The following is a 26,450-nucleotide window of genomic DNA, read 5'->3' as shown; positions in this document are numbered from 1 at the left end:
CACTGCTCCTGCTTGGCCTCACTCAAGCAGCAGATCATAGCTGCCTCCCTCTCCCCCGGATAGGCAAGCCAGCTACAGCTTCTTACTCTCATGTTTCCAGCCTACTCCCTTCAGCTTCATTCACTTTAATTGATAACATGCTATAGTATTCAGAATTCCCTTTCAGTTTTCTTATTTAATTAAAGAATGCCTTATTGCTTTCAGTCTTTGATACCACAAATACCTTTTAGTTAGAAGTTGAAGATCTGATAAGAATATAGCTCTCAACTCTCCCTGATTTTGTGTCATATTTTTGTTTTGTCCATTTTATGGTAAATCATTGAGGATTACAGTTAATCAGCTTGGAAGGAGAGTAATATTTAAAACTGTTTCTGATTTTTGGACTTTTGTGTTCCCCATTATTTTTGGCTTTGACTCTGATTCTTGAACAAAGAAGTTGAAGGCTATGAAGAAAAGTAAGTAGCCTATTTATTTGTCTGAGATTGGTACAGCTCTACCTGTCTTTACAAAAATCTAAATTCATAACCTACTTAACAGATACCTTACCATTGATGCTTACGGAATAACCTTACATGCTACTTTAAGCATTCGTCACATTGTTCAAAATTTCTTTAATGATCCATATCCAGCATTGAGCTCTATGCAGAACCAGCTCAGCAAATTCAACACATTGTTCATATTTCCATTAATGATTCACATCAAGTATTGAGCTACATATACAGAACCAGTTCAGCACATTGTCATTCCATTGCATCATTGTGAACATATGCCTCAAGATTCCATGTTTAACAAGTCAAGGTAACCAGAAGATAAATATTAATAATAACACAGAGACTTCAGATGGATTAAATGGCCGCAGCCATATGTTTATTGCCAATCACTGTCAATGACCTTTTCTCTAATAGAAGCCAATTATTATGAGATGTGCGCAAGGTAGGAATATCAGGGAGGCCATTTATTTCTTTCATAGCATTCCCCTAAACCTACAGGATAACAGACCGCACTCTTGATATCCGGCCCTTTTTATGCATCATACCCATTTCATAACAACGTTTTCACAGTTCATCACAATTCTTCTGGGCCGCCTTACAATCTGCCAAGGGGCCATTGCCGGCTACGCCCGCTGACAACAAACCCTTGGGGCTGTCTGGCCTGCGGAAAGTCCAGCTGAAGAGTCCTGTGACCCCCCCCCCCATTTACCTTGGCTTCCCTTACCTTTCCTGCCTTGCGCTTACATGACTGCGACAGACTAGCCTGACCTGTCTATCTGATCCGGAGGAGAAGGCGAAAACCTGAAAAAACAGGAAATTCCTTCTCGACCCCTAATGCGATCACCCTGTCGGTCACTGGGTTCCTTGAGTACCTTATCTGACCCTAAACTGACTGGTAACAACCCCCTGCTTTTACGAGGGGGGGGTGGGTTGGGTGGGACAAGCTGTCCAGGTAGGGATCAAGAAGACTGATTTGGTTTGTTCCCAGCCTTTTTCAATCCTTCCTCTAGCCAGCCCATCCCACCTTTACCCTCCTACCTATCCTGGGCCCTACCTGCCCCCCTCCCCCCCCCCACTGAAAGCTGAGTCCGAGCTGACCTGCCTCAGACAAATGGCAGCTTGCTGCGATTTGGCTTGCAAGCTGTTGTTATTCATTCTCCAGTAGCCTGCTTAATTCAGTGCAAGCATGCAGGGAGTCAAAGCCCATTCCAAGGCTTAGAAGCTTGTTATATAAAGAAGGGTGCCTTCCTGTATTGGGACACAATTTCTCTGTCTTAAACTGCACATTTTTATACTTGTATGTAACCTGTGTTTTGTAATGGGTATTTTTTTAAAGCTAAGTTACTACAGCTGAAGAAAATATTTGTCATGTTTTTTTTCGTTGCTTGTGTTTTTCTTACATCCTGCCTTATTATAAACATGTAATGGCAACGTGTACGATCTATCATGTTCTCTAGCTGTGTCCCTTTTCCAGTAGTTTATCATAAAATAGAAGGGTCTTCTAATTCTGACAGTCGAGTTCTTGACAACCCCAGCCCAGAAGACTGGCATTAAATAATAACTCTACCGCATATAGGTATTTAGCATGATTTTTTGATAGGTAAAATGATTTTTGAATAATTAACAGTGTTCACCTTGAAACCATCCAGGCTTTTCTTTTCCTTGGCAGAAACACCGTATGTATTTGTACTGGGCGCCTGTGTATCTAACTTTAGCTAAGTGGAAGATGGGGGAGGGGGTATGACACACACAGAATTACGTGCACACCATGTGCTTTGCTGTCAGTATGCCTACTGATATTTAAAGCAGCAGGGTTACAGCAGTTTCGCATTGTCTGCTCTTGTTTTTTTAACTGTATCGCTGATTTCTTCTTACAAGATTTGTTTCTTCCAGGTTTCTTTTTCAACAGGAAAGAACACTAAAAGCACAAGTTTGGTAGCATTTGATTTTCATCAGAAAGTTTTTTTTTTTTATGCTAAAGTAACATGTTTTGACAGGTTTCTTGGTAAGTGATCGCCGTCAGTATGTTTTATGTTGTACCCTTCATTTTAGTATTTCTTATTTTTTCCTTTTTTTAGTGGAGTGTGAATGCTGCCTGTGCTATTGTAAGAGAAGAGAAATGAACAAGTAAAAGGTGCTAGTGTCATAAAGAAAATATACTAAAATGCAGCTTAATTGGTATTTTTAGTTTTAATTTGTTTCAGCTTAGAACTGTAGCTACTGTTATTGACAATCTTTTTGATTTAACTACTAAAATCTTTACTGTACTCACCATGAGTGACAATATTTCTGTTTTGTGTATTTGGGTTACTTTGTAATTAGAGTAAGTGATCGTACAAGGAGTGAGTTACTATCCTAATTTTGGGGTATGCCGTTGTTTGTGTGGTTTCATCATTAAGTAACTGGAAGGAAAATGCAATTTCGTGTAATCATTAAGGCATGACAAAGTGTAATCTGTAAGGGGTTTGCTCACACATCATGTAACCGTATGAGGTGGCACCAGTGATGTATATTTTATGAGGTGCCACCAGTGATGTATATTCTGTTTTTATCTACTTTGTCCTGAATTGTGACTCCTGCTTGATTTCTCTGCAGCCTCAACCCTGTCGTTTTGCCACATCTGCTCTTCATCCTACTCAGTGTTGCTTTCTTGTGGTGAAGGTCCTCAGCTTTCCTCCATGCATTGTGAAATGTACACAGCATCTAAATAAGAAAAGTGTGTGTAGGCATACCCGAGGGTTGTTTTCGTCTACTGATGTACCCATTCACATACTTGAAGTAAAGTTTGCATGCAGTGTGCCTGTAATGCAATGCCAAGCTTGGCCAGTTATTAGTAACAGTAATATATCATTCTACCTTCTCATGCACTACATATGCTGGTGGCTGCAAAGTAGAAGCATCATCCCATCCTTTTCTTGAAGAACCCCCCCCCCCCCCCGACAAAGGGGAATATAGGGCCCTGTTTCTATTGGATGTCATACTAATAATTTAGCTTAATTCCTAAAGCTGGTCTGTCTATTGTTGTGAGGAAACTGGTCTGTCCATTGTTGTGAGGATAGGTAGCATTAATGATCTGCCAGAATCTACAAGAAGCTTTGTTTTCAGTACTGGGTAGATGCAGGTGCTGTAGCTTTGTAGTTTCAGTCTTGGTTATAAATGAATACAGCATTTGCTTTTTCGTGTCCACCACAAAAAAAAGTGATGTATTCAAATGAATGAGATTTCTCTATTTTGTAGTAAGAATATCTTTGCAATTCCAGTCTGAAAGGTTTTCTGTTGCAAAAGAGACTGGGACAAAGTAAAAAAAAAATCTGTATAGGGTTTGCTAAACACTGACACACTGTACATGGGTGGTAATGTCACTGTTTGTCTACCTGTTCCAAAATCCTGACCACATGAAGGTTGTGCTGCTGCAACTTCACAGAGGAATTTATATATATATATATATATATATATATATATATATATATATATATATATATATATATATATATATATGTATAGGGTCTATATTATATCCTCGAACGCTTAAAAAAGTGAATGCTGATTGATCAAACTTATTTTCGCGAAACTGCAAAATATCGAAGCAGCAGAAACTCAATTTTTTGTTCCTAGGGAAAGAATTTGGTTGTCCGTTTCTGTTGCTTTGGTATTTTCAGTGTTATGGTGGAAAGTTACCGGTCAGATTCAGGTAAGTGTGCGATTGTGTGGATGTGAGTGTTAGGGTGATTTAGGTGAGTTAGGGTTAGGGAGCGAGTGAGGTGAGTGTGCGATAGTGACGGACCTTAGGGTTAGGGTTTGGGTTAAGGTAAGTGGGTAGTTAGTGGTGTGTGCATAGTTTAGTTTAGGGTTAGGTATCAGATTTTAGGTGTATGGGTGTGGATTTCTGTTTGTTTGGTGTATGAGTTTTGGATCAGCGATTCCCCCCCCCCTCCCCCCCTCCCGGGAAAAAAATCGCTGATCTGACAGTTTGAGATTGTAAGTTTTCGCTTAAATTAGGTCGATCAATCAGCGTTCGCTTTTTTAAGCGTTCAATGATATAATATAGACCCTATATATATATATATATATATATATATATATATATATATATGTATATATATATATATATATATATATGTATGTATATATATATATATATATATATATATATATATATATATATATATAATGTGTGTGTGTATTTACAGTCTTGTTGCTATTACTCAGAACCATATTGCCTTGGTAAATTAAACAAACTTTTTCTTTTTTTCTGTTTCACAGATGCTGTAGCTTAACCTCATCAGAATGGAGAATCGACCAGTTACCTTAACTCAGGCCTCAGTATTGCCTTTCTGTGATAAGTCCCATGCTCAGAATCTTCTCAGAGGCATCAATGAATTACGGTCTGAGCAGAAATTTTTTGACATGACCCTTTCAGTAGAAGGACAGGAATTCCCCTGCCATCGCACTGTTTTGGCCTCGGCTAGCAATTACTTCAAAGCTATGTTTGCTGGTGCCTTAAAAGAAAGTTATACAGATCGGGTACAGATCCATGAGGTGAAGGCAGACATCTTAGAGTTGCTTATTGACTTCTGCTACACTGGTTATGTGACTGTGACCCAGGATAATGTGGACCTCCTGCTGCAGGCTGCTGACCTGTTCCAATTCCCTTCAGTAAAAGAAGCTTGTTGTACTTTTCTGGAACAACAACTTGAGATTTCTAACTGCTTGGAGATTTTGGACTTTGCAGAGACCTATGCTTGTAGAAGTCTTGTAGAAAACACAAAACAATTTATTCTTAAGAATATTGTAGAACTGACTAAAGCAAAAGACCTGAAAAAGCTGTCAAAGAAAAGAATTCTGGAGTACATCTCTGATGACCGTCTATGTGTTGACAAAGAGGAAACAGCATATCAAATTGCACTGTGCTGGGTTAAAGCAGATGTAAAGGGGCGCCACAGGTTTTGGCCAGAACTTTTTGAGCATATACGTTTGCCCTTCATTAGACGTTTTTACCTTCTTGCTTATGTGGAAAGTGACCCTGTAGTTTACAGTTCTCCTCCTTGCCTCAAGCTGATCAGTGAAGCCCGTGCATTCCAGTCTTGTGAATATGATCGTCATGATAAGCCCTGTGAAAGGATGAGACCCCGTCCCTCAACAGGACTGGCTGAGATCCTGGTGGTCATTGGTGGCTGTGACCAGGACTGTGATGAGTTGGTGACCGTGGATTGCTTTAATCCTCTCTCTGGGCAGTGGCGGTATTTGGCTCAGTTCCCAGATCATCTTGGAGGTGGTTACAGTACAGCAGCCTTGGGCAATGATATCTATGTCACTGGTAGGTATTTTTTTAATCAGCAATACATTCAAGAAGTAAGAATGGTAGATGGCATACTTCTCATAAAAACATACTAGATTATTTTAAAAACAGACCTCTTTAAAATTAGCAATGTGATTTATATAATACTAGCATTTGTTGTTTGTTCTGTAAACCTGATCTAGTGTTTCATGTGTTGTATAATCATAACAATGTTATCTCTTTAACATCTTTCTGACATTATAAATCCTTATTTTAAAACATCTGTACTTGGCTTTCAAGGTCAGTTGTATAATAAATACCTAGTAAATCTTGCATATATATAACTTAGATGTTTATGATATATATTTATATATCTGAATGCGTGTGCATTGTACATATTATGCGTATATGTGTTGGTACTGGTTGAACTGTTTGCATCCTGTATGACCTTCTTGTTGGATTTAACATAGGATATATAAATATTTATTATCCTTGCCCACCTATGCTTTGACATCCTGTTATGTGCTTGTTCCCTTCTGTAAGGGACAGGTTTCAGCAGTGAGGGGTGATGGTGGAGTTAGGAGGATGAGTAATATCGATATCTACCTGAAGGACAAGTCTGAAGTAAGCAGCAGAACTAAACACATGACATGTGTGTATATATATATATATATATATATATATATATATATATATATACACACACACACACACTAATAGGCGAACACTTAGTGTACAAGTTAAAGAAGCGTGCAGTTTAGTGCAGGGTATAGTAAACAGTGATGCTTCTATAAAATGGCTGTATAACACAACTTTTTCCTGCAGGTAAATTAAGTTGTAAATGACTACATGCATAACCTCATCGTGTGGTCCTAGCGTTTGGTATTCATTTGGCTTTTTCTGAACATGTACATGTACTGCATGTGACATTTAAATAAAGCATTTTGTTCAGTCTGAACTCATATGCAATCGTAGTAGTATGCATGAAGGGGAGCTCTTTAATATCAGTATTTATGTTTTTTTTTTTATAATTGTGGTAACAAGTTAGTATTGCCCGTTGTCTTGCATGGGTCATATTTGGAAATGGTTAGCAATGAAGAGCATACTTACATGGACAATGTGTTTAGTTGCAGTCACATGTTCCTTAACTCTTTACCTCCAGTTCTGTCTCATGCATGCATATGTGCATACACAAACACTCAACACAGTTTTTTGTGGAGACGTAAAGGAGCATAATAAAAGACAAAAGCAGTTAATGAAGGTGAATGGTAGACAGCGTTGCTGAAAAAGTGGGGCTACTAAGGACTTTTCAGTGGTTACTAAAGATATGAAGGAAGAAGTTCTGTCAATTATCAAAAGTAGCGATATGGGCAATAAAATGGTACTGATAGTAGTCTTATCCCAGAGAAAATAATCCTGAAAATATTTTAAAAGCTGAATGTAGTTAAGGTGGTAAAACCTAATGGGATTCATCCTAGACAAAGGAAATTTGATGAATATTGGAAAAAGGTGAAAATGGGTCTTTTTTTACAAGTCAGGAAGAAAGATAGTCTGAAAAACTGTCATCCTCTCAGTCTGACTTTGCACATAAAAGGATGGAAATCTTGCTGAGAAGTGAGTTTGGGCATATTTAGAAACAAACAGTGCATTGAACCCATGGCATCACTGCTTTATATCATCACACCGGTCATGCTAGAGCTCATCTTTCAATAAAACATAAATTATATATCCACACATAGAGTCCTTCTTTAAATAGATATTTGTCTTCACAAAACATGGATCTGGTGCTTCAGCTGTGCAAAGTCTTCTAGGATGTGAAAAGTTCAAAATCTCCAGGATAATATAAAGCTGTAAATCAAGTAATCACTCCGTTATACTACTGAACAGTGAAGCAGTGCTGGATAAAGAGAGACACAGTAAAAGACAAATTAAGAACAAGCTAAGTATGATAGAATGCACATGTTCTCTCATATTTCTAAGAACATTTCAGTTTCTTAGATGTGCCAGTACAATACAAGGGTTAGTCATATTAGAACCACTTCCAGATTAGTTCATTATCGTTTACATAGGTAGCTACTAGGCTATCTGCCCAAGGGCATTTATAAGCCTAGCCAGAGTGTGTCTGCTTTCACCGCCCCATTGATTAATTAACTGATCCTCTGTCAAGCAGAGCCAATGAAGTGATCCCATGGGTGTATTTTCTATTACCCATCCACTCATCAAGGTTTCTCTTGAAGAGTGTTAGTGAGGGGCTCTGCCTGATGTAATTTGGAATTTTGTTCCAAAGCATGGGGAGTCTGACAGGAATCTATCCCTCCAGCATGTTCTATTTATTGTTGTGGCGAGGTTTAGCTCACTAGAGCGCATGGCTCGCAGTGACTTGGATTTCTTTAGGTGGAGCATGTCCATCAGTTCTGAGTTGGACATGGCTTTGTAAGTCAGGCAGAGATCACCTCTGAGTAAGTGATATGCCACTGAGTACAGCCGGAGTTTTTTTCAGTTGGGCTGCATAGGACATATGTTTGAGACCAGTAATCCTCTTGGTGAGGTACTTTTGTGGTCTTTCCAGCTGTTGGAAGTGTCTTGGAGGTACATCCCAAATGGGGCATTGTACTCTATGATGGGTCTAATGAGTGACAAGTAGAGGGGCACTATAACCCTCTTTATTTCTAGATGCGAACCCTTTAGTAATTAGATGGGCCACGTAGAAGGATTTCCTAACTACTTTGGCAATATGATTATCAAAGGAGAGATTACTATCTACCTGGGTCACCAGATCTCTTATTACCTCTTCTGTATTATGGGGGCTGCCACCTATGTGGTAATTCGTGGGTGTTTTGTTTTTCCCAAATGGGATGACTATGCATTTTTTTGGCATTTAGCTTGAGGCCATGACTGAAGGCCCTTTTGGAGGATGTCTGTGTCAGCCGGAGAGTCAATTATGACTCCCAGTTTGCAGTCATCGGCAAACTTGGTTAGCCATAGTCCTCCTGTGTTTGCCTGCACTTCTGAGAAGTATATGCTGAACAGGGGTCCCAGGACCGAGCCTTGCGGGACACCACTTGTGACTGGTTTCGAGTCGGACCTGGAGCCCTCTATTCTTACCGTGTGAGTTTTGTCTGTAAGCCAGTTGCAACCCATCTTGTGACGTAAGGATTTATGTTCAGGCTGGTGTTTTTCCGTAATACCTGAGTGGGGAATGGTATTGAAAGCCTTGGCGAGGTCAAGGTAGGCTGTGTGAACCACCTTTCCCTCGTCTATGGCCTTGGTGACTGTCTCAAAGAAGTCAACCAAGTTTAGTAGGCATGATCTGTCCTTAACAAAGCCGAACTGGGTCGGGTCAAATGTTTGGAGGTTCCCAATGTCTTTGTTAATGAGTTCCATGATGATGCGCTCCATAGCCTTGCAGACCAGGCTAGTCAGGCTTATGGTGCGATAGTTACCAGGGTCAGTTGTGGCCCCTCCTTTGTGGAGAGGAATAACCGTTGCTGTGCACCATTCTATGGGCACATAGCCTGTGGAGAGGCTGAGGTTGAACAGTGTGTTTAGGTGGGGGGTTAGTTCGTTCTGTAGTTTGTGCAAGACGCAGCCTGGGACACCATCTGGTCCCATTGACACTGTGTTTTTGGCTTTTGAAAGGGCTGTTTTCACGTGTGTGTCTGTGATTTTTGGGACACTACACTTTTCCGGTATTGTTGTGGGCCCTTTTGGAGGTGAGAGAGGGGTGAAGTTTGCAATGAATCTATCAGCCAGGATGTTGGCAATATCAGTAGGTTCAGTATATTCTGTGCTATTTTGCACTAGTTCAGTGCATATCTGCGAGTTGCCACTTAGATTCTTAACATAGCTAAAGAAGGCTTTGTGGTTATCTTTTGAATCCTTGGCTATTTTGCTTTCAAAGCTAGCCTTGGATGATTTCCTGAGGGACCTTAGTTTCTTACTGATACTGATCAGGGATGTCTTGCCTTCTTGGGATTTGCTTTTTTTCTGAACTAGTTTTCTCCTTCTATTGTATAGCCTGTTTTTTGCAGGGGTCCACCAAACTGGTTTCCTTCTCTTAGAGGAGTGAGTCTTGGTTTTGCTAGGGATGACATGATCCATGCATCCTTGTAGGTGCTCATAGAGTGGATTTGTAAAGGTTTCTGCATCTTGGGCAGCGTTGTCCTTTAGCGTGGGGGCTGTGAAACTTACCACCTCTGTCTTAAGTAAGGTGAAGTTTGCTTTAAAAAAGTTTATTACTGTGGTTTCCTTAGTTGGGGGTGGTGGTGGTGGGGTGTGGACATCCAGAGTGATTAGTTTATGGTCTTATCTAACCAGTGACTGGTTGACTTCCGGTGTGGAACACCTGTCGCCGATGTTGGTGATGACCAGGTCCAAAATGTTTTCACCTCTGGTAGGGGAGTTTACCAGCTGATCCAGGACATTTGAGTTGATGAATTCCAGGAAGTGCTGGGCCTGGGAATTTGTACTCTAGTAGTTTTCCCAGTGAATGGTAGGGTAATTGAAATCGCCCAATATCAGGGTGTTCAGTAGGACCTTCATGTTTTCCAGTGTCTCCAGAAAGATGAAGTGGTGGTCCTGGAGGGTGATCTGTAGCAGGCCACAATTTACATTGCAGATTTGCCCGATGTTAGTTGCACATGGATGATCTCAGAGGTATCCTGCTGCACCACTAACCTGGAGGTGTAGGTATCCTTGATAAATATGGATACACCCCCTCCTTTTGTGTTTCGGTCCGTGTTCTGTGTCCGAAACATGTGGTATGAGTTGTAGCCCGGTAGTGCTGGGGTGCTCTCTGGAGCCTTGAACCAGGTTTCAGTTACTGCACCGATGTCGACGTTCTCCATATTGGGGAGTTCTTCGAGTGCATGCATTTTGAGATTTAAACTCCTGGCATTGAGTAGCATAACCCTCAGTTTTTTGTTAATTGTGCTGTTTACGGAGGTGGGTTTGACTTTTGAGCCTTGCCTAAAAAAGGCACTATGGGGCAGCAAGAGCCTTGGCCAGTATTCAGAAGCCTAGGGGTGACAGGTGCAATCCGTCTCTTGCGAAGCAACGTGGCTTGTCGAGCATCTCGTCCCAGGCTGACAGACACTGGATCCCCTTTGAATGACACCCAGAAGCTTAGCCAATTGTTGAAATTGATAATTTTTTCTTTATACTAAGGTATCATTCTTGGTGAGGGCAGGATGCTGCTCATGGACAGGGTCATACCAGCCTGGGCTGCATGATCAGAGAGCTCTTCCATGTCTCTTTTCATGTAGTCCAGGGAGATACGTCTCCGGTCATTCACACCAACATGAACAATGACAGAGTCATATTTGTACTTGTTCTGGAGTGACTTGAGTGCTTGTGTTGTGGCAGATTCTGGCTCCTGACAGGCAGCTAACAGTAACCTTCTGCTTGTCCAGTCTAGTGAGTGGGATGTCAATGTGCCTGACTATAGAGTCACCTATTACTAGTGTGTTAGGTATGTTATTTCGCCTTAAGGGCTGTGATTGTGTGGCACACTGATTTTGTGTTTTGTGTGTTGTCTGGTTTGTGACGGGAAGTGCAGATTGTTTGGGTGTCTGCTTTGGAGGTCTCTGATGCTTTTGCAGGTTTTTATTTAGATCCTCCGAGTATGATTTTGTATATTTGTGTATTTTTTGCCAGTGCTGTTTTAGTAGGTCTGTGTGTGGCTAGAGGTGTGGTGCAAGTGTTAACCTTCTCCTCTTGACTGTCTATTCCAGTCTTGGGTGGAGACAGCTTAGCTTCCAGTTTGGCTGTATAATTGCATCTCTCGCATGCGTTAGTGTTTTGTGGTAGAAGGAGAGGGTTGTCTGTGTACATGAGGCAGTTGTAACATTGCCTCAGGATACCCAGATTCACCAGCTGGACTGGAGAGTGCACCTGAAGTTGCCCTTTGTTCATGCCTGAATAGTAGGGTGAGCTGCTTAGTCACTTGGTTGGTGAGGGGTGAATAAAGAGCCTTGCCCTGCTGGGCAATCAGTGTCAGGGTATATTAGTGCTTGCTATTAGGTCTGAGCAAGTGCTGGGTGTAAGATGCTTTTTGAGTGCTTAGGTTGAGAGTTAGACTAGTTTCAAGGGAAAAACTGAAGAGGAGACTTAGTGGAGCCGGGAATAATTTAACCTTAGCTAACTGGCACTGCCCGGTGTGCAAAACCGTGCAACCGCGGTTTTTATAGTAGGGAAATGAAAGAGATGGAAATTAGCCCAAAATGGCCAATAAACTACTAACTTTTGGGCTGGAACCAATCATCCAGGGACAGATATGTTGCTCAAAGCTCCCCTCTCTCACAGTTGAACAGAGAAACTACCTTCTATCCAAGTAAGGTATGGGCAACTCAGAAACTAGTATCACAGCTCTGAATTCAGCACTAGCCCGAAAACTGGACTATACTAGTTTAGAAAGGTGGGAAACCAGGATTTTTTGTCTTTTTTTTGTTTGTTTTTTTGAAAAGATAAGGCAAAAACAGCAAAAAATGCACTTAAAACAGCTTTAAACGACTACAAACTATCAGAAAAGGCTATTGCACTTTAGTGAGTAGCCTACAACAGTTAAACAAATTATTTAAACAAAAAAACAACTTTTTTAAAAGTGCAGGCAGTCAAATAAGTACAATATGTGAAAAAAGCTTTTAAATCACAATAAACGCTGGAAAATCTGTGTTTAGGCAGAAAAAAGTTAAGTACAGCAAGAAAGTACAGAAAACTGATACTTAATCACTCCAAAGTCTCTCTTGTAAGCTAGAAGGCTTGTATCCGTTTAAGGCTTTCTAGTGCTACCCAGTAGGTTAGTTACAGGAAAGATGAGAAACAAGCACAGATGTGGTCTTTTAAACCAGAAAGTTGAAAGAGACGGACAAACTGCCCAAATGTTCAATAAACTACAAATTCTGAGCCAAGAACCTCTCCTCTCCTCTCATGGTAGACAGGCTACCTAGTGCTTACCACTCCCACTGATAAGCTAGAAGGCTTTCTTCCAACACAGAAAGGCTTGCGAGGCTCAGCAGCTTACCAACAGTCCTGGATACAGCAACTCTGTATCATGACTAGGCTAGTTACAGGAAAGGTGGGAAACAAGCGCAAGTGCGGCTTTTAAACCAGAACATTGAAAGAGATTGAAAAAAACTACCCAAACGGTCAATAGCTAAAATTTCTGGGCCAGGAACCACTCCTCTTGTGGTAGATAGGCTACCTAATGCTTACCACTCCCACTGATAAGCTAGAAGGCTTCCTTCCAACACAGAAAGGCTTGGGGGGCTCAGAAGCTTACAAAGAGTCCTGGATACAGCACATTTGTACCTGGACTAGACTAGTTACAGGAAAGGCGGGGAACAAGTACAAACGTAGGCTTTTAAGCCAGCAAGTTGAAAGAGATGGAAAACTGCCCAAACGACCAAATAAACTACAATTTCTGGGCCAAAACTCACTCTTCCCGTGGAGGATAGGCTACCTAGTGCTTACCACTCCCACTGATAAGCTAGAAGGTCTCCCACCAACACAGAAAGGCTTGGGGGGGCTCAGAAGCTTACTAACAATCCTGGATACAGCAACTCTGTAACCAGACTAGACTAGTTATAGGAAAGGTGGAAAACAGGCACAAGTGCGGCTTTCAATCCAGAAAGTTGAAAGAGATGGAAAAAAACTGCTCACTCAACTACAGAAGAAGGGATGTTAATACCTCTTGTATTGGTACATGGTCGATCTACACTCGCTTTGTGTATACTTGTCTTATTTGTGGTTTGTCTTTGCCATTCTGTTATTTTTTTCAGTATTGCTTAATTATGTAACTGAATGATTATTTGATTTCTGGGTTTATTTATGATGGGCGATGGTCACCTTTTCATATCCTTGACGGCTGTGTATAGCTGAGGTAACAGATGTGTTTTGTGAAGATAGTATACTATCGATATAGTAGTGTTCCTTTAAGTAGCTGTATAAAATATAGTTGGCAAACCAAATGGATTGTAGGTCTTAGACTTAAGCAACACAATTTGACAATAACACACAGAAAAATTAGTGAACATATTTCATGGGCTTTGCGAAGGTCCTAGGTTGGTAACCTGGGTAAGACATTTGCTAGACGAAAGGATGCCGAGAGTCAGAATAAATTGAGTTTGCTCAGATAAATAGATGGTTGCCAAGAAGGGTACTCTAGATGTCAGTACCTGGGCTAGGGCTGATCCTTCTCACGATGTAGATAGGTGACACTGCAGAAGTGTAAAAATGTTTTTTTGTGCCACAAAGATATGCAGCAGGGGGCAGAGCTAATATAAAATTGTACAGAACAGATGAACATGGACTTGGAAGAATTGATAGAACAGTTTGAAACATCCATCCATTTTCTAAACCACTTGTCCCTGTGAGGGTCATGCAGTAGCAAGTTCGGCAGGGTAGACCAGACTTCTGTTTCCACATCATCAGTCCTTGGTTCATCCTATGGGATCCCCAGATATTCCCAGGTAAGGGGAGTGTTGTAATATCTTTATCATGTCCTCAGTATGTCGCAGGGCCTCCTCTGAGTAAGCTGATTTTAGAGAGTCTCCCATGAGAAACACATGGTGACATCTTTATTAGTTGCTCAAACCAGCTCAGCTCACTCTCATCAAAATGTCGGAACAGGGGTCATACTCTTAAGATTCACCCAGATTGCAATGATACTAATGTTATCACAGAAGGTGAGCTGGTCTACTACGTGAAGGAACCTTATTTCTGAAATTCGTGCCCACAATTCCTTCCTTTTGGTCACTATCATAAAGGTTTAAAACATGATAGCTTAAAATTGATGCCAAAATACGAAAGGGTGCAACTGGGCAGGAATAACCTCTAAAAAGTGTACTGGGGGGGGGGGGGGCAGAAACAACAACATAGTAAAATAGACCAGGTTGTGACATATTTATATGAGATGTTCTAAAAGAAACAGGCAGTGCAACAGAAGTGAAGAGGGCAGATGGGTACTGGTATTCATGGCAACACTAATAGAAAACATTTTTTATGGAAATTGTTCAAGATTCCCATCTAAAGTGTTTTGTGCAGTTCTGCAGACCTCATTTTTTTCTCCAAAACATAGACAAAGTAGTGGCAGTACAAAGGCCATGTAGTTTCACTGTTGGCATTAACAGATGCCTTTTAATTACTGAAGTAATAGAGTGCAGTTCTATCAAACTTTGCTGGTATGTTAACTTCGAGGTTGCTGAACACTGATCAGCCCCATAGTTAATTTATTTATAGCTGTGGTAGTGTTGGGGAGGATGAAGGAGATACAAGACAGTCAGTTTGTTTGTTAATGTCAACATTTGCATATTTGTGAAATTATTCATTCATTATTTATGGTTTTAATCTTTCTGAAATCCATGTTTGTACACAAATCCAGTCCAGAGAAGGTTATCAGAAGTGATGCATGGTCCTCACTAGAAGCCTTATAAAGGAAGATAACAAAAGCTTAATATGTGTGCAGTCTTGAAGGAAGATGGCAGAAGGTGCTTATGAATATGATAGATTAAGTACTTCAAGGGACTCTATAGATTCAAATTAGGCATACTGTTTCAAAAAAGAAATTTAGAAAGACAAGAGAGTACAAAGTAGAAAACTCAAGGAAAACATGAGGAGGTGTTTTTTTCATAGAAGTGGTAGTGAATGATTGAAAGAACCATCTTGAAAAACTGATCATGTCAAAAACAGTTATAGAATTCAGAAATGCATGGGTAGGGCATAATCTAGTTTCTAGTATGGCTATATCGAATAGGGGGTTAACAGAATTTGACCGAATACGAATAGTTGTACCAACTGTTCGGCCGAATACGAATAGTTGTTTTAGTCCACTCATGACTTCACCTGCATTAGAAGCTGAAGTTAAGTGCAAACTTGCAGTATTGTATTTTAGTTCTTTAAGTACAAACTTGCAGTTTTAAAAGTACTGTATTTCATTTTTTCTGTTACCTAATTGTTTTCACAGAATAGTGTGCTGTGTGTCTCTCTGCAGTTAGTTCCCCACCTACCCTCCCTGTTCTTGTCTTGGTGTTAGTGTTGGTGGCTCTGGAATTGCCCGCCCTTCCTGAAAGTCTGTATTTAAACACTCCTCCTGGGTCCATCTCATTTGCTCACTTAACAGAGTATAGTGAGATAATATCCTGAGTCTAGTGTAACTTAATACCGAGAGAAGATTTGAGAAGGCCAACCCACTTAGGTGCTTCCTTCTCTCCTTGCACTTTACTAACAAAAAAAAAAATTGCACTTTATTCATCTGCTTTTACTGTATTTGTGTTTCCTCCTACTTTATTTTGCTTGAGCCTCTTTTTAAAAGTACTCAATTTTATTTATTCTGCTGCATTTATTACTGCTTGGTAGTAGCCTGATTAAATTGTAGCTGTTATTCTAAGTCTTTGGGTTTAAGCACTTTGGCTTCAGACCGGTTGTTTTACATTAAGAAGGTTTGTGGACTGCACTGTTGTGGCAGGACAGGTAGCTTACATCCTTCTAAGCTGGGAATTGCTGAGTTGAAGGCTCAGTGTCTGCTATTCTAAAAGTGTATTAGTTCTGGCTTAAGCACTTGGGCTTCAGGCCAGTTATTCAACATTAAGAAGGTTTGTGTTCTGCACTCCTGTGGGAGGAGAGGCTGGATTCTGCCCTTCTGAGTTGGGAATTTCTGTTCACGGGCTTATTTGAACTGTTTCTTTCTGAAACTGGTGCACCTTGTTGCTGTAGCATAGACCAGATTCAGGCCTGCTGAATCTAGCTTTGTATAACTTGAGTACTGATCCAGGCCATCTTTTTTTGGAGAAGGTTCCCCTGCACCCTAGTGGCAGGAGTGTGCAGTTAGAACTTGTCTGATTGAAGACTGCTGGAACAGGGCTCAGTTTTGAGCTTTTTCTGGTTAATTGGGTAACTTGTTTAAATCAGTTCATTTTCTATTGTTTTATTTATATATATATATATATATATATATATATATATATATATATATATACACACCACCTTATTCAGCTGCTTTTACTGTATTTGTGTTTCTTTCTACTTTATTACTAGGAGCATTGACTACAACTCTGATCTGAGATGTATAACTAAGTATCCTTTTCTATGCATTTAAAGTGTTTTTTTTTTTTATTGTATGTGCTTTATTTTCTGAAAAAAACGTAATTGTTCCCCGCCTTTTTAAGTTAGTATAGTCCAGTTTTCAGGTTAGTGCTGAATTCAGGGCTGTGTTACAAATCTCTGTTTGCTCATACCTTACTTGGGTAGAAGGAAGTTTCTCTGTTCACCTGTGAGAGAGGGGAGCTTTGAGCAACCTTTCTGTCCCTGGAGGAGTGGTTTCAGCCCAGAAATTAGTAGTTCATTGGTCATTTTGGGCTAATTTCTATCTCTTTCATTTCCCTGCTATAAAAAACGCATTTGCCCGGTTTTGCGCGCCGGGCAGCACCAGTTAGCTAGGGTATAACTATTCCTGGCTCCACAAAGTGTCCTCTTCAATTTTTCCCTTGGAACTAGACAAACTTTCAACTTAAGCACCCAAGTCATTTTTTTCTCAGCCCAGCACTTGCTCAGAACTCATAGCAAGCACTTATAAACCCTAGCACTAGACCCCTGCTATACTGTACAGAAGGACAAGGCTCTCTATTCGACCTTACCAGCCATTCAGTAAAACAGTTCACTGTACCTATCCAGACATGTCCAAAGGGCAGTTTCAGGTGTACTCTCCAGACCAACTGGTGAATCTGGGCTTTTTGTGGCAATGTTATAACTGCCTCATGTTCACAGACAACCCTCTCCTCCTACCACCTAACACTAATACATGCTGGAGATGGAATTATACAGCCAAACTGGAGGCTAAGCTCTCTCAACCCAAGACTGGATCAGACAGTCAAGATGAGAAGGGAAATACTTGCATCACACCACCAGTCTCACGTAGACTCATTAAACCAGCACCGGCCAAAAACATACATAAATACACGAAAACATACTCGGAGGCTCTAAATAAAAATTTGCAAAAGCAACAGAGACCTCCAAAGTATACGTCCAAGCAACCTCCACCCCCAAACACAAACCATGAAACACATACTTCACAAAACCAGTGTGCCATGCAATCACAGCCCTTAAGGCAAAATAACATACCCAACATACTAGTAATAGGTGACTCTGACGTTCCACTGACTAGGCTGAATAAGGAGAAGGTTATTGTTGGCTGCCAGTTGGGTGCCAGGATCCGCCACATAACACAAGCACTCGGGTCACTCCAGAACAAGTACAAATATGACTCTGTCATTGTCCATGTTGGTGCGAATGACCTGAGCCTTACCTCCCTGGACTACATGAAAAGAGACATGGAAGAGGTCTCTCAGCCTGACTCTGAGTAGCATCCTGCCCTCACCAAGTATACCACGGTATAAAGAAAAAGTGATAAATTTCAACAATTGGCTAAGTTTCTGGTGTCATTCAAAGGGGATCCAGTGTCTGTCCACTTGGGATGACATGCTCGACAAGCCACGCTGTTTCGCTAGAGACTGCTTGCACCTGTCTCCCTTAGGCTTTTGTATAATGGCCAAGGCTCTTGCTACCCCCATAGTGCCTTTTTTAGGAAAGGCTCGAAAGACAAACCCACCACCGTAAATAGCACAAGTAACAAAAGCTGAGGGTAATGCCACTCAATGCCAGAAGTCTAAACCTCAAAATGCATGCACTCGAGGTACTCCTCAGTATGGAGAAAATCAATATATGTGTAGTAACAGAAACCTGGTTTAAGGCTCCATAGAGCACCCCAGCACTACCAGGCTACAACTCATACCATACATTTCGGCCACAGAACCCGGACCGAAATACAAAATGCGGGGGTGTATCCATATTCATCAAGGATACCCACACCCCTCCAGGTTAATGGCACAGCACGATGCTTCAGAGATCATCCATGTGCAACTAACAAGGGGCAAAACTGCAATTCATATTGTAGCTTGCTAAAGATCACTCACCATGTTCCAGGACCCCCATTCCACATTTCTGGAAACACGGAAACATAAAGGTCCTACCAAACACCCTAATATTGGATGATTTCAATTACTCATACATTAACTGGGATAACTACTCAAGTACTAACTCCCTTGCCCAACATTTCCTAGAATTTATAAACTCAAATGCCCTGGATCAACTGGTCAACACTTCCACCAGAGGTGACAACATATTGGACCTGGTCATCACCAACATGGGTGACCGGTGTTCCGCACTGGAGGTCAACCCCTCGCTGGTTAGATCTGACCATAAACAAATCACTTTGGATATCCACATTCTGCCCCCACCCCTGGACAAGGAAACCACCATGAAAAACTTTTCAAAAGCAAACTTCATGTTACTTAAGACCGAGGTGGAAAGTTTCAAAGCCCCCATGCTGAAGGATAACGCTGTCCAAGCTGCAAAATCCTTTACTAATGCATTCTCTGGGCACCTACAAGAATGCATGGATTTCTCTGGGCACCTACAAGAATGCATGGATCGTGCTATCTCAAGCAAAAGCAAGACTCACTCCTCCAAGAAAAGGAAACCAGTCTGGTGGACCCCTGCCTTAAACAAACTATACAATAGGAGGAGGAAACTAGTGCAGAAAAGAGTAAAATCCCAAGAATGGAAGACATCCCTGATCAGTATCAGCAAGAAACTACGATCCCTCATAAAATCATCCAAGGCGAGCTTCGAAAGAAAAACTGCCAAGGACTCCAAAGATAACCACAAGGCATTCTTTAGCTATGTCAAGAATCTAAGTGGCAATGCTCAGATCTGCTCGGCGTTAGTGCAGAATGGCACAAAATACACTGAACCAACCAATATCGCCAGCATCCTGGCAGACAGGATCAGTGCAAACTTCACCCCCCTCTCACCCCCAGAAGGGCCCATAACCATACCAGAAGAATGTAGAGTCCATGAAACAACAGACACTCAGGTTAAAACAGCCCTCTCCAAAGCCAAAAACACAGCATCAATGAGACCGGACGGTGTCCCAGGCTGCGTCCTACACGAGCTCAAAGACAAACTAACCCGTCACCTAAACACACTGTTCAAATTCAGCCTCTCCACAGGCTACGTACCCATAGAGTGGCGCACAGCAACGATTATTCCACTCCACAAAGGTGGAGCCACAACGGACCCTGGGAACTATTACCCTATAAGCCTGACTAGCTTGGTCTGCAAGGCTATGAAGCGCATCATCATGGAGCTCATTAACAGAGACGTTGGGAACCTCCAAACACTGGACCCTACGCAGTTCGCCTTTAAGGGCAGATCATGCATCCTAAACCTGGTGGACTTCTTTGAGGCAGTTACCAAGACTATAGACAAGGGAAAGGTGGTACACACAACCTACCTAGACCTCGCAAAGGCCTTTGACACCATTCCTCATTCTGGTATTATAGACAAGCTCACCAGCCTGAACATAAACCCCTACGTCACAAGATGGGTTGCCAACTGGCTCACGGACAGAACCCACATGGTGAGAGTTGCGGGAAACTCCAGCTGTACTCGGTTGCATGCCACCTACTCAGAGGTGATCGCTGCTTGACATACAAGGCCATGTCCAACCCAGAATTGATGGACACGCTCCACCTAAAGAAAACCATATCCCCTCGAGCCACATGCTCTAAGGATCTAAACCTCACCACAACAATAAGTAGGATGTGCTGGAGGGATAGATTCCTGTCCCAGAGACTTCCCATGCTTTGGAACAAGATTCCAATCTACATTAGGCAGAGCTCCTCGCTAACACTCTAAGAGAAACCGTGACGAGTGGATGGGAAACAAAGTTTACCCCGGGGATCACTTCAGTGGCTCTGCTGGACAGAGGCACAGGGAACTAATCTAATGGGGTGGCGAAAGCCAACACATTCTGGCTAGGCTTATAAATGCCTTCAGGCAGATAGCCTAGTACCTACCTATGAACAAAATAGTTAAACAGCAAGTCAAGTTTTGCAAACTTTTTTGTGCTGTGTTCTGCTGTCTGTGCACTACGACAAGGGCTAAAAGTAAGAAATTGTTATTGTACATACATACAACTCACCACAAAACCAAAAAGCAATTATAAACTAAAAAAACACAATGGAGCCATGATGTTACCTAATAGCTATCAAACTTTTTACTGATTCATAGGTTCATAGGTTCGTACTAGGCTATCTGCCCTAGGGCATTTACAAGCCCAGCCAGAGTGTGTTTGGCTTTCGCCACCCATTTTAAATTAATTTTGCTATGCCCTTTTTCGAGGTTAGTATACTGTGCCTCTGTCTAACAGTGACACAGAAGTGATACCCGGGGTAAACCTACGATCTCCCATCCACTCATCAAGACTCCTCTTGAAGAGAATCAATGAGGGACTCTGCCTAACCTGGACTGGGATTTTATTCCAGAGTGAAGGGAGCCTCTGGGTTATGAATCTGTCCCTCCAGCATGTCCTATTTATTTCAGTGCTGAGGTTCAAGTCTCTCAAGCGTGTAGCTCGATGGGATTTGGATTTTTTGAGGTGCAGCATGTCCCTTAATTCCGGGTTGGACATGGCCTTATACGTCAGGCACAGGTCACCTCTGAGCAGGCGGTATGCCACTGAGTAGAGCTGGAGTTTCTTTAACCGGGCAGCATATGGCATCTGTTTGAGCCCTTTGATCCTCTTGGTGAGGTACTTTTGGGGTCTTTCCAGTTGCTGCAGGTGTTTGGTAAGGTACATCCCAAAAGGGGCATTGTACTCTATTATGGCCCTGATGAGGGATGAGTAAAGAGGCACGATGACCTCCCCTAATCTAGATGTGAATCCCTTCATGATTAGGTGGGCTATATAAAATGTTTTTCTAACCACTTTGGCCACGTGGTTGTCAAATGAGAGATTGCTATCAACTTGGGTCCCCAGGTCCCTAATTACTTTTTCTGTACTTAATGGATTACCACCTATGTGGTAATTTGTGGGCACTTTGTTTTTGCCAAAGGGGATGACTATACACATTTTGGTGTTTAGCTTGAGGCCATGGCTCTGGCACCAGTTGTCTGTTTCTATGAGGCCCTTTTGGAGGATGCTTGTGTCGGCTGGAGAGTCGATTATGGCGCCCAGTTTGCAGTCATCTGCGAACTTGGTCAGCCACAGTCCTTCCATGTTGGCCTGTACCTCCGAGAAATATATACCAAACAAGAGCGGTCCCAGGACTGAGCCTTGTGGGATGCCACTTGTAACTGGTTTGGAGTCTGACATGGCTCCAGCAATTCTAACCATGTGGGTTCTGTCCTTGAGCCAGTTTGCAACCCATCTAGTGACATAGGGGTTTATATTTAAGCTGCTGAGCTTATCTATAATGCCCGAGTGGGGTATTGTATCGAAGGCTTTTGCGAGGTCCAGATAGGCTGTGTGGACCACCTTCCCTTCGTCAATGGCCTTGGTGACTGTTTCAAAGAAGTCAACCAGGTTTAAGAGGCAGGATCTGCCCTTAACAAAGCCGAACTGGGTAGGATCCAGTGTCTGTAGGTCCCCAATATCTTTATTTATGAGGTCCATTTTATGGGGCGATAGTTTCCAGGGTCCATTGAGGCACCACCTTTGTGGAGAGGGACCACTGTTGCTGTACGCCACTCTTTGGGTACATATCCTGTAGTAAGGCTGAGATTGAACAGTAGTTTTATGTTTGGGTTTAGCTCTTCTTGGAGTTCATGTAGGACGCAGCCTGGGACACCGTCTGGTCCCATTGATGCTGTGTTTTTTGCTTTGGAGAGGGCGGTTCCCACCTGAGCATCTGAGATGTCAGGGGGGCAGCACTCTGCTGGGATAGATATTTGCCCTTTGGTGGGAGGGGAGAAGTTTGCGCTGAACCTGTCAGCTAGGATGTTGGCAATGTCTGTGGGATCGGTGTATTTTTGTCATTTTGGACTAATTCTGAGCATATCTGGGAATTCCCACCCAGGTTCCTAACATAACTAAAGAAAGCCTTGTGATTATCCTTAGTGTCCTGTGCAATTTTTCTCTCAAAGCTGGCCTTTGACGATTTTATGAGTGCCCTTAGTATTTTTGCTAATACTGATCAGAGATGCCTTTCCTTTTGGGATTTTGCTCTATCATGTAGTAGCTTCCTCCTTCTATTGTATAGTTTGTTTATGGCTGGGGTCCACCAGACAGGTTGTCTGCCTTTGGAGGATTGGGTCTTGGTTTTATTTGGGATTGCATGATCCATGCATTCCTGAAGGTGTTCATAGAATGCATTTATAAAGGATTCTGCGGTCTGGGCCGTATTTTCCACAGGCCCGGGGCTTTGAAGGATTCCACCTCGGTTTTGAGGAGTGTGAAATTTGCTTTAGAGAAGTTTTTCACTGTGGTTTTCTGGGCAGGGGATGGGGTCGGGATGTGAATATCCAGTGAGATCAGTTTATGGTCTGATCTTACCAGTGAGGGATACACTTCTGGTCTGGAGCATAGAGTCCCCATGTTGGTGATGATCAGGTCCAGTATGTTTTCCCCTCTTGTGGGAGTGGTAACAAGTTGTTCCATAGCATTTGAGTTTATGAATTCTAGGAACCTTTGGGCAAGGGTGTTGGAGCTAGAGTAATGCTCCCAATCTATGTTTGGGTAGTTGAAGTCTCCCAATATAATGGTGTTCGGAGAGACCTTCATATTTTCCAGTGTTCTCAGGAAGGCCGAGTGGGGTTCCTGGGTTTGGGAGGGTGGTCTGTAGCAGGCTATAAACTGGAAGGCAGTTTTACCCACTGTTAGTTGCACATGGATAGTCTCTGATGCTTCGTGCTTTGCCACCAACCTGGAGGTGTGGGTATCTTTGATGAATATCGATACTCCCCCTCCTTTTGTGGTTCGGTCCAAGTTTTGGGGCTGAAAAGCATGGTATGAGGTATAACCTGGTAGTGCTGGGGAGCTCTCGGGAGTCCTGAACCAGGTTTCTGTTACTGCACAGATATCGATGTTCTCCATGCTAAGGAGAGTTTCGAGTGCATGCATCTTGAGGTTTAGACTTCTGGCGTTGAGTAGCATTACTCTTAGTTTCTTATCCCTTGTGATACCTATGGAGGTGGGTTTGTATTTTGAGCCTTGCCTAAAAAAGGCACTATGGGGGTAGCAAGAGCCTTTGCCAATATCCGAAAGCCCAGGGGTGACAGGTGCAAGCCGTCCCTAGCAAAGCATCGTGGCTTGTCGTGCATATCATCCCAAGCTGACAGGCATTGGATCCCCTTTGAATGACACCAATACTTAAGCCAGTTGTTGAAATTGATCATCTTGTCTTCATATTGTGGCATCATTCTTGGTGAGGGTAGGATGCTACTCAAGGTCAGGGTCATACCAGCCTGGGCTACATGCTCAGAGAGCTCCTCTATGTCTCTTTTCATGTAGTCCAGGGAGGTATGTCTCAGGTCATTCACACCAGCATGGACAATAAGTCATATTTGTACTTGCCTTGGAGTGACCTGAGTGCTTGTGTTATGTGGCGGATCCTAGCGCCAGACAGGCTGCTCACCGTGGCCTTCTCCTTGTTCAGCCTGGTGAGCGGGACGTCAGTGTGCCTGACGATAGAGTCACCTATTACAAGTGTATCAGGTGTGGTGTTTAGCCTTAAGGGCTGCGACTGTTCGGCACACTGGCTTTGTGAGATATGTGTTGCACGTGTTTTGTTTTGGGGTAGCGGTTGCTTGGGTGTCTGCTTTGGAGGTCTCTTCTGCTTAGGCAGAACTTTATTTAGAGCCTCCGAGTATGTTTTTGTGATTATGTGTTTGGTTTGCTGTTGTGGTAGGTCTATGTGAGACTGGAATTGTAGTGAGTGTGGTTTCCTTCTCCTCCTGACTGGTTATGCCAGTACTGAGTTGAGAGAGCTTAGCCTCCAGTTTGGCTATATGGTTGCATCTCTCACATGTGTTGGAATTTGTTGGGAGGAGGAGAGGGTTGTCTGTGTACATGAGGCAGTTGTAACATTGCCTCAAGATTCCCATATTCACCAGCTGGACCGGAGAGGAGATTGACAACTGACCTTTGGACATGCTAGAATAATATTGGGAATTCCTTTATAATTGAAAACAAGGGCCAATGGGGAGCGAGGGTGTAGTGCTTTTAATTTTTAGTGCTGACTTATAATTGCTTTAGTGAGCAAGTGCCAGGTAACAAGTGCAATGTGTTACAGGTAACTTAAATGCAAAACGACAAACAGTAACTTTCTTTCAAGCAAGCAAGGAAATAAGTACAGTAAGCAATGCAGATATCACTAGGGATCCACAGAAGCTGAGAAGCGCGTTTTAGGTGGAATTAGCATTCCAGGAAATAACAAGCATACAAACAAAGCTAGATTCAGCAGGCCTGGATCTAGTCTATGCTACAGCAAACAAGGTGTACCAGTTTCAGTAAGATACAGTTCAAATATTCAGGCACTATAAACCTTTAACCAGAAATTCCCAGCTCAGAAGGGCAGAGTCCAGCCTCTCCTCCCACAAGAGTGCAGACCACGAACCTTCTTAATGTAAAATAACTGGCCTGAAGCCCAAGTGCTTAAACCAGAGCTAATACACTTTAAGAATAACAGACACTGAGTTCTCAATCAGCAGTTCCCAATTTAGAAGGATGAAAGCTACCTGTCCTGCCACCACAGTGCATGCCACAAACCTTCCTAATGTAGAACAACTGGTCTGAAGCCCAAGTGCTTAATCCAAAAGACTTAGAATGATAGCTACACTTTAACCAAGTTACTACCAAGCAGTAATAAATACAACTGAATACTTTAAATAATGCCTGGATTAGTGCTCAAGTTATACAAACAAAGCTAGATTCAGCAGGCCTGGATCTAGTCTATGCTACAGTAAACAAGGTGTACCAATTTCAGTAAGAAGAAATTCAGATATGCATGCACTATAAGCCTTCAACCAGAAATTCCCAGCTCAGAAGGGCAGAGTCCAGCCTCTCCTCCCACAAGAGTGCAGACCACGAACCCTCTTAATGTAAAATAACTGGCCTGAAAGCCCAAGTGCTTAAACCAGAATTAATATACTTTTAGAATAACAGACACTGAGCCCTCAATCAGCAGTTCCCAACTTAGAAGGATGTAAGCTACCTGTTCTGCCACTACAGTGCAGACCACAAACCCTCTCAATGTAAAACAACTGGTCTGAAGCCCAAGTGTTTAAACTAAAAGGCTTAGAATGAGTTAAACCAAGCAGTAATAAATACAATTGAGAACTTTTAAGATGACGCAAAAGCAAAATAAAGTAGGAAGAAACACAAGTACAGTAAAAGCAGAAGAATTTTTTTTTTTTTTTTTTTTTTTAGAAAAGTAGCAAAAGCAGTAGTAAATACAATTCTCATGCAGTGCAAGCTGGCACACTTGAATATGTAGCAATATTAGTCCACAAACAGTTTGAAAAAACGTAATTAAATTAAAAAGGACTAAAAGCAAGTGCAGAAAGGGTTTATTAGGTAGAATGCGGTAATGAGATGTCCTGGGGGAGTGTCGTAGATCAAATCTACAGTGGGGCGGGCACTGCAAAAGCCACCAAATTTAAACTACAACCAAGAATAGGGAGGGGGGGGGGAACAGTTTCAACACAGATGTAAGGAATGTGCAAATTATAAAAAAATATATATACTGTTTTCTATATATTTGCAGAGCAGTAAGACACAGATATCAAGCAGACAGTTTAGCTCTATAATACAGAATAACACAGAAAATATACTCAGCTCTATAAAC

The 26,450-nt window shown here is 42.1% G+C and overlaps 1 protein-coding gene across 3 annotated transcripts in view; it reads left to right on the top strand.

Moving 5' to 3' along the window:
• Positions 1-26,450, top strand: part of KLHL21 (kelch like family member 21) — a 747,265-nt gene that overhangs the window by 350,799 nt on the left and 370,016 nt on the right. For 2 of the 3 annotated variants that reach the window (XM_044056426.1, XM_044056427.1), the window contains one exon: positions 4,755-5,808. In XM_044056426.1, the coding sequence (XP_043912361.1) occupies positions 4,779-5,808 (1,030 nt within the window). In that variant the 5' untranslated portion in view covers positions 4,755-4,778. Of the gene's footprint in view, positions 1-2,291; positions 2,497-4,754; positions 5,809-26,450 lie in introns of those variants that run through there. The other variant, XM_044056425.1, reaches the window with a different exon arrangement.

This window comes from Protopterus annectens, chromosome 14.part0 (genome assembly GCF_019279795.1).
Source record: "Protopterus annectens isolate FY-2018-M chromosome 14.part0, PAN1.0, whole genome shotgun sequence".
Classification (NCBI taxonomy): domain Eukaryota; kingdom Metazoa; phylum Chordata; order Ceratodontiformes; family Protopteridae; genus Protopterus; species Protopterus annectens.
The sequence above is the reverse complement of the archived record's forward strand: the minus strand, read 5'-3'. Positions and strand labels throughout refer to the sequence as shown.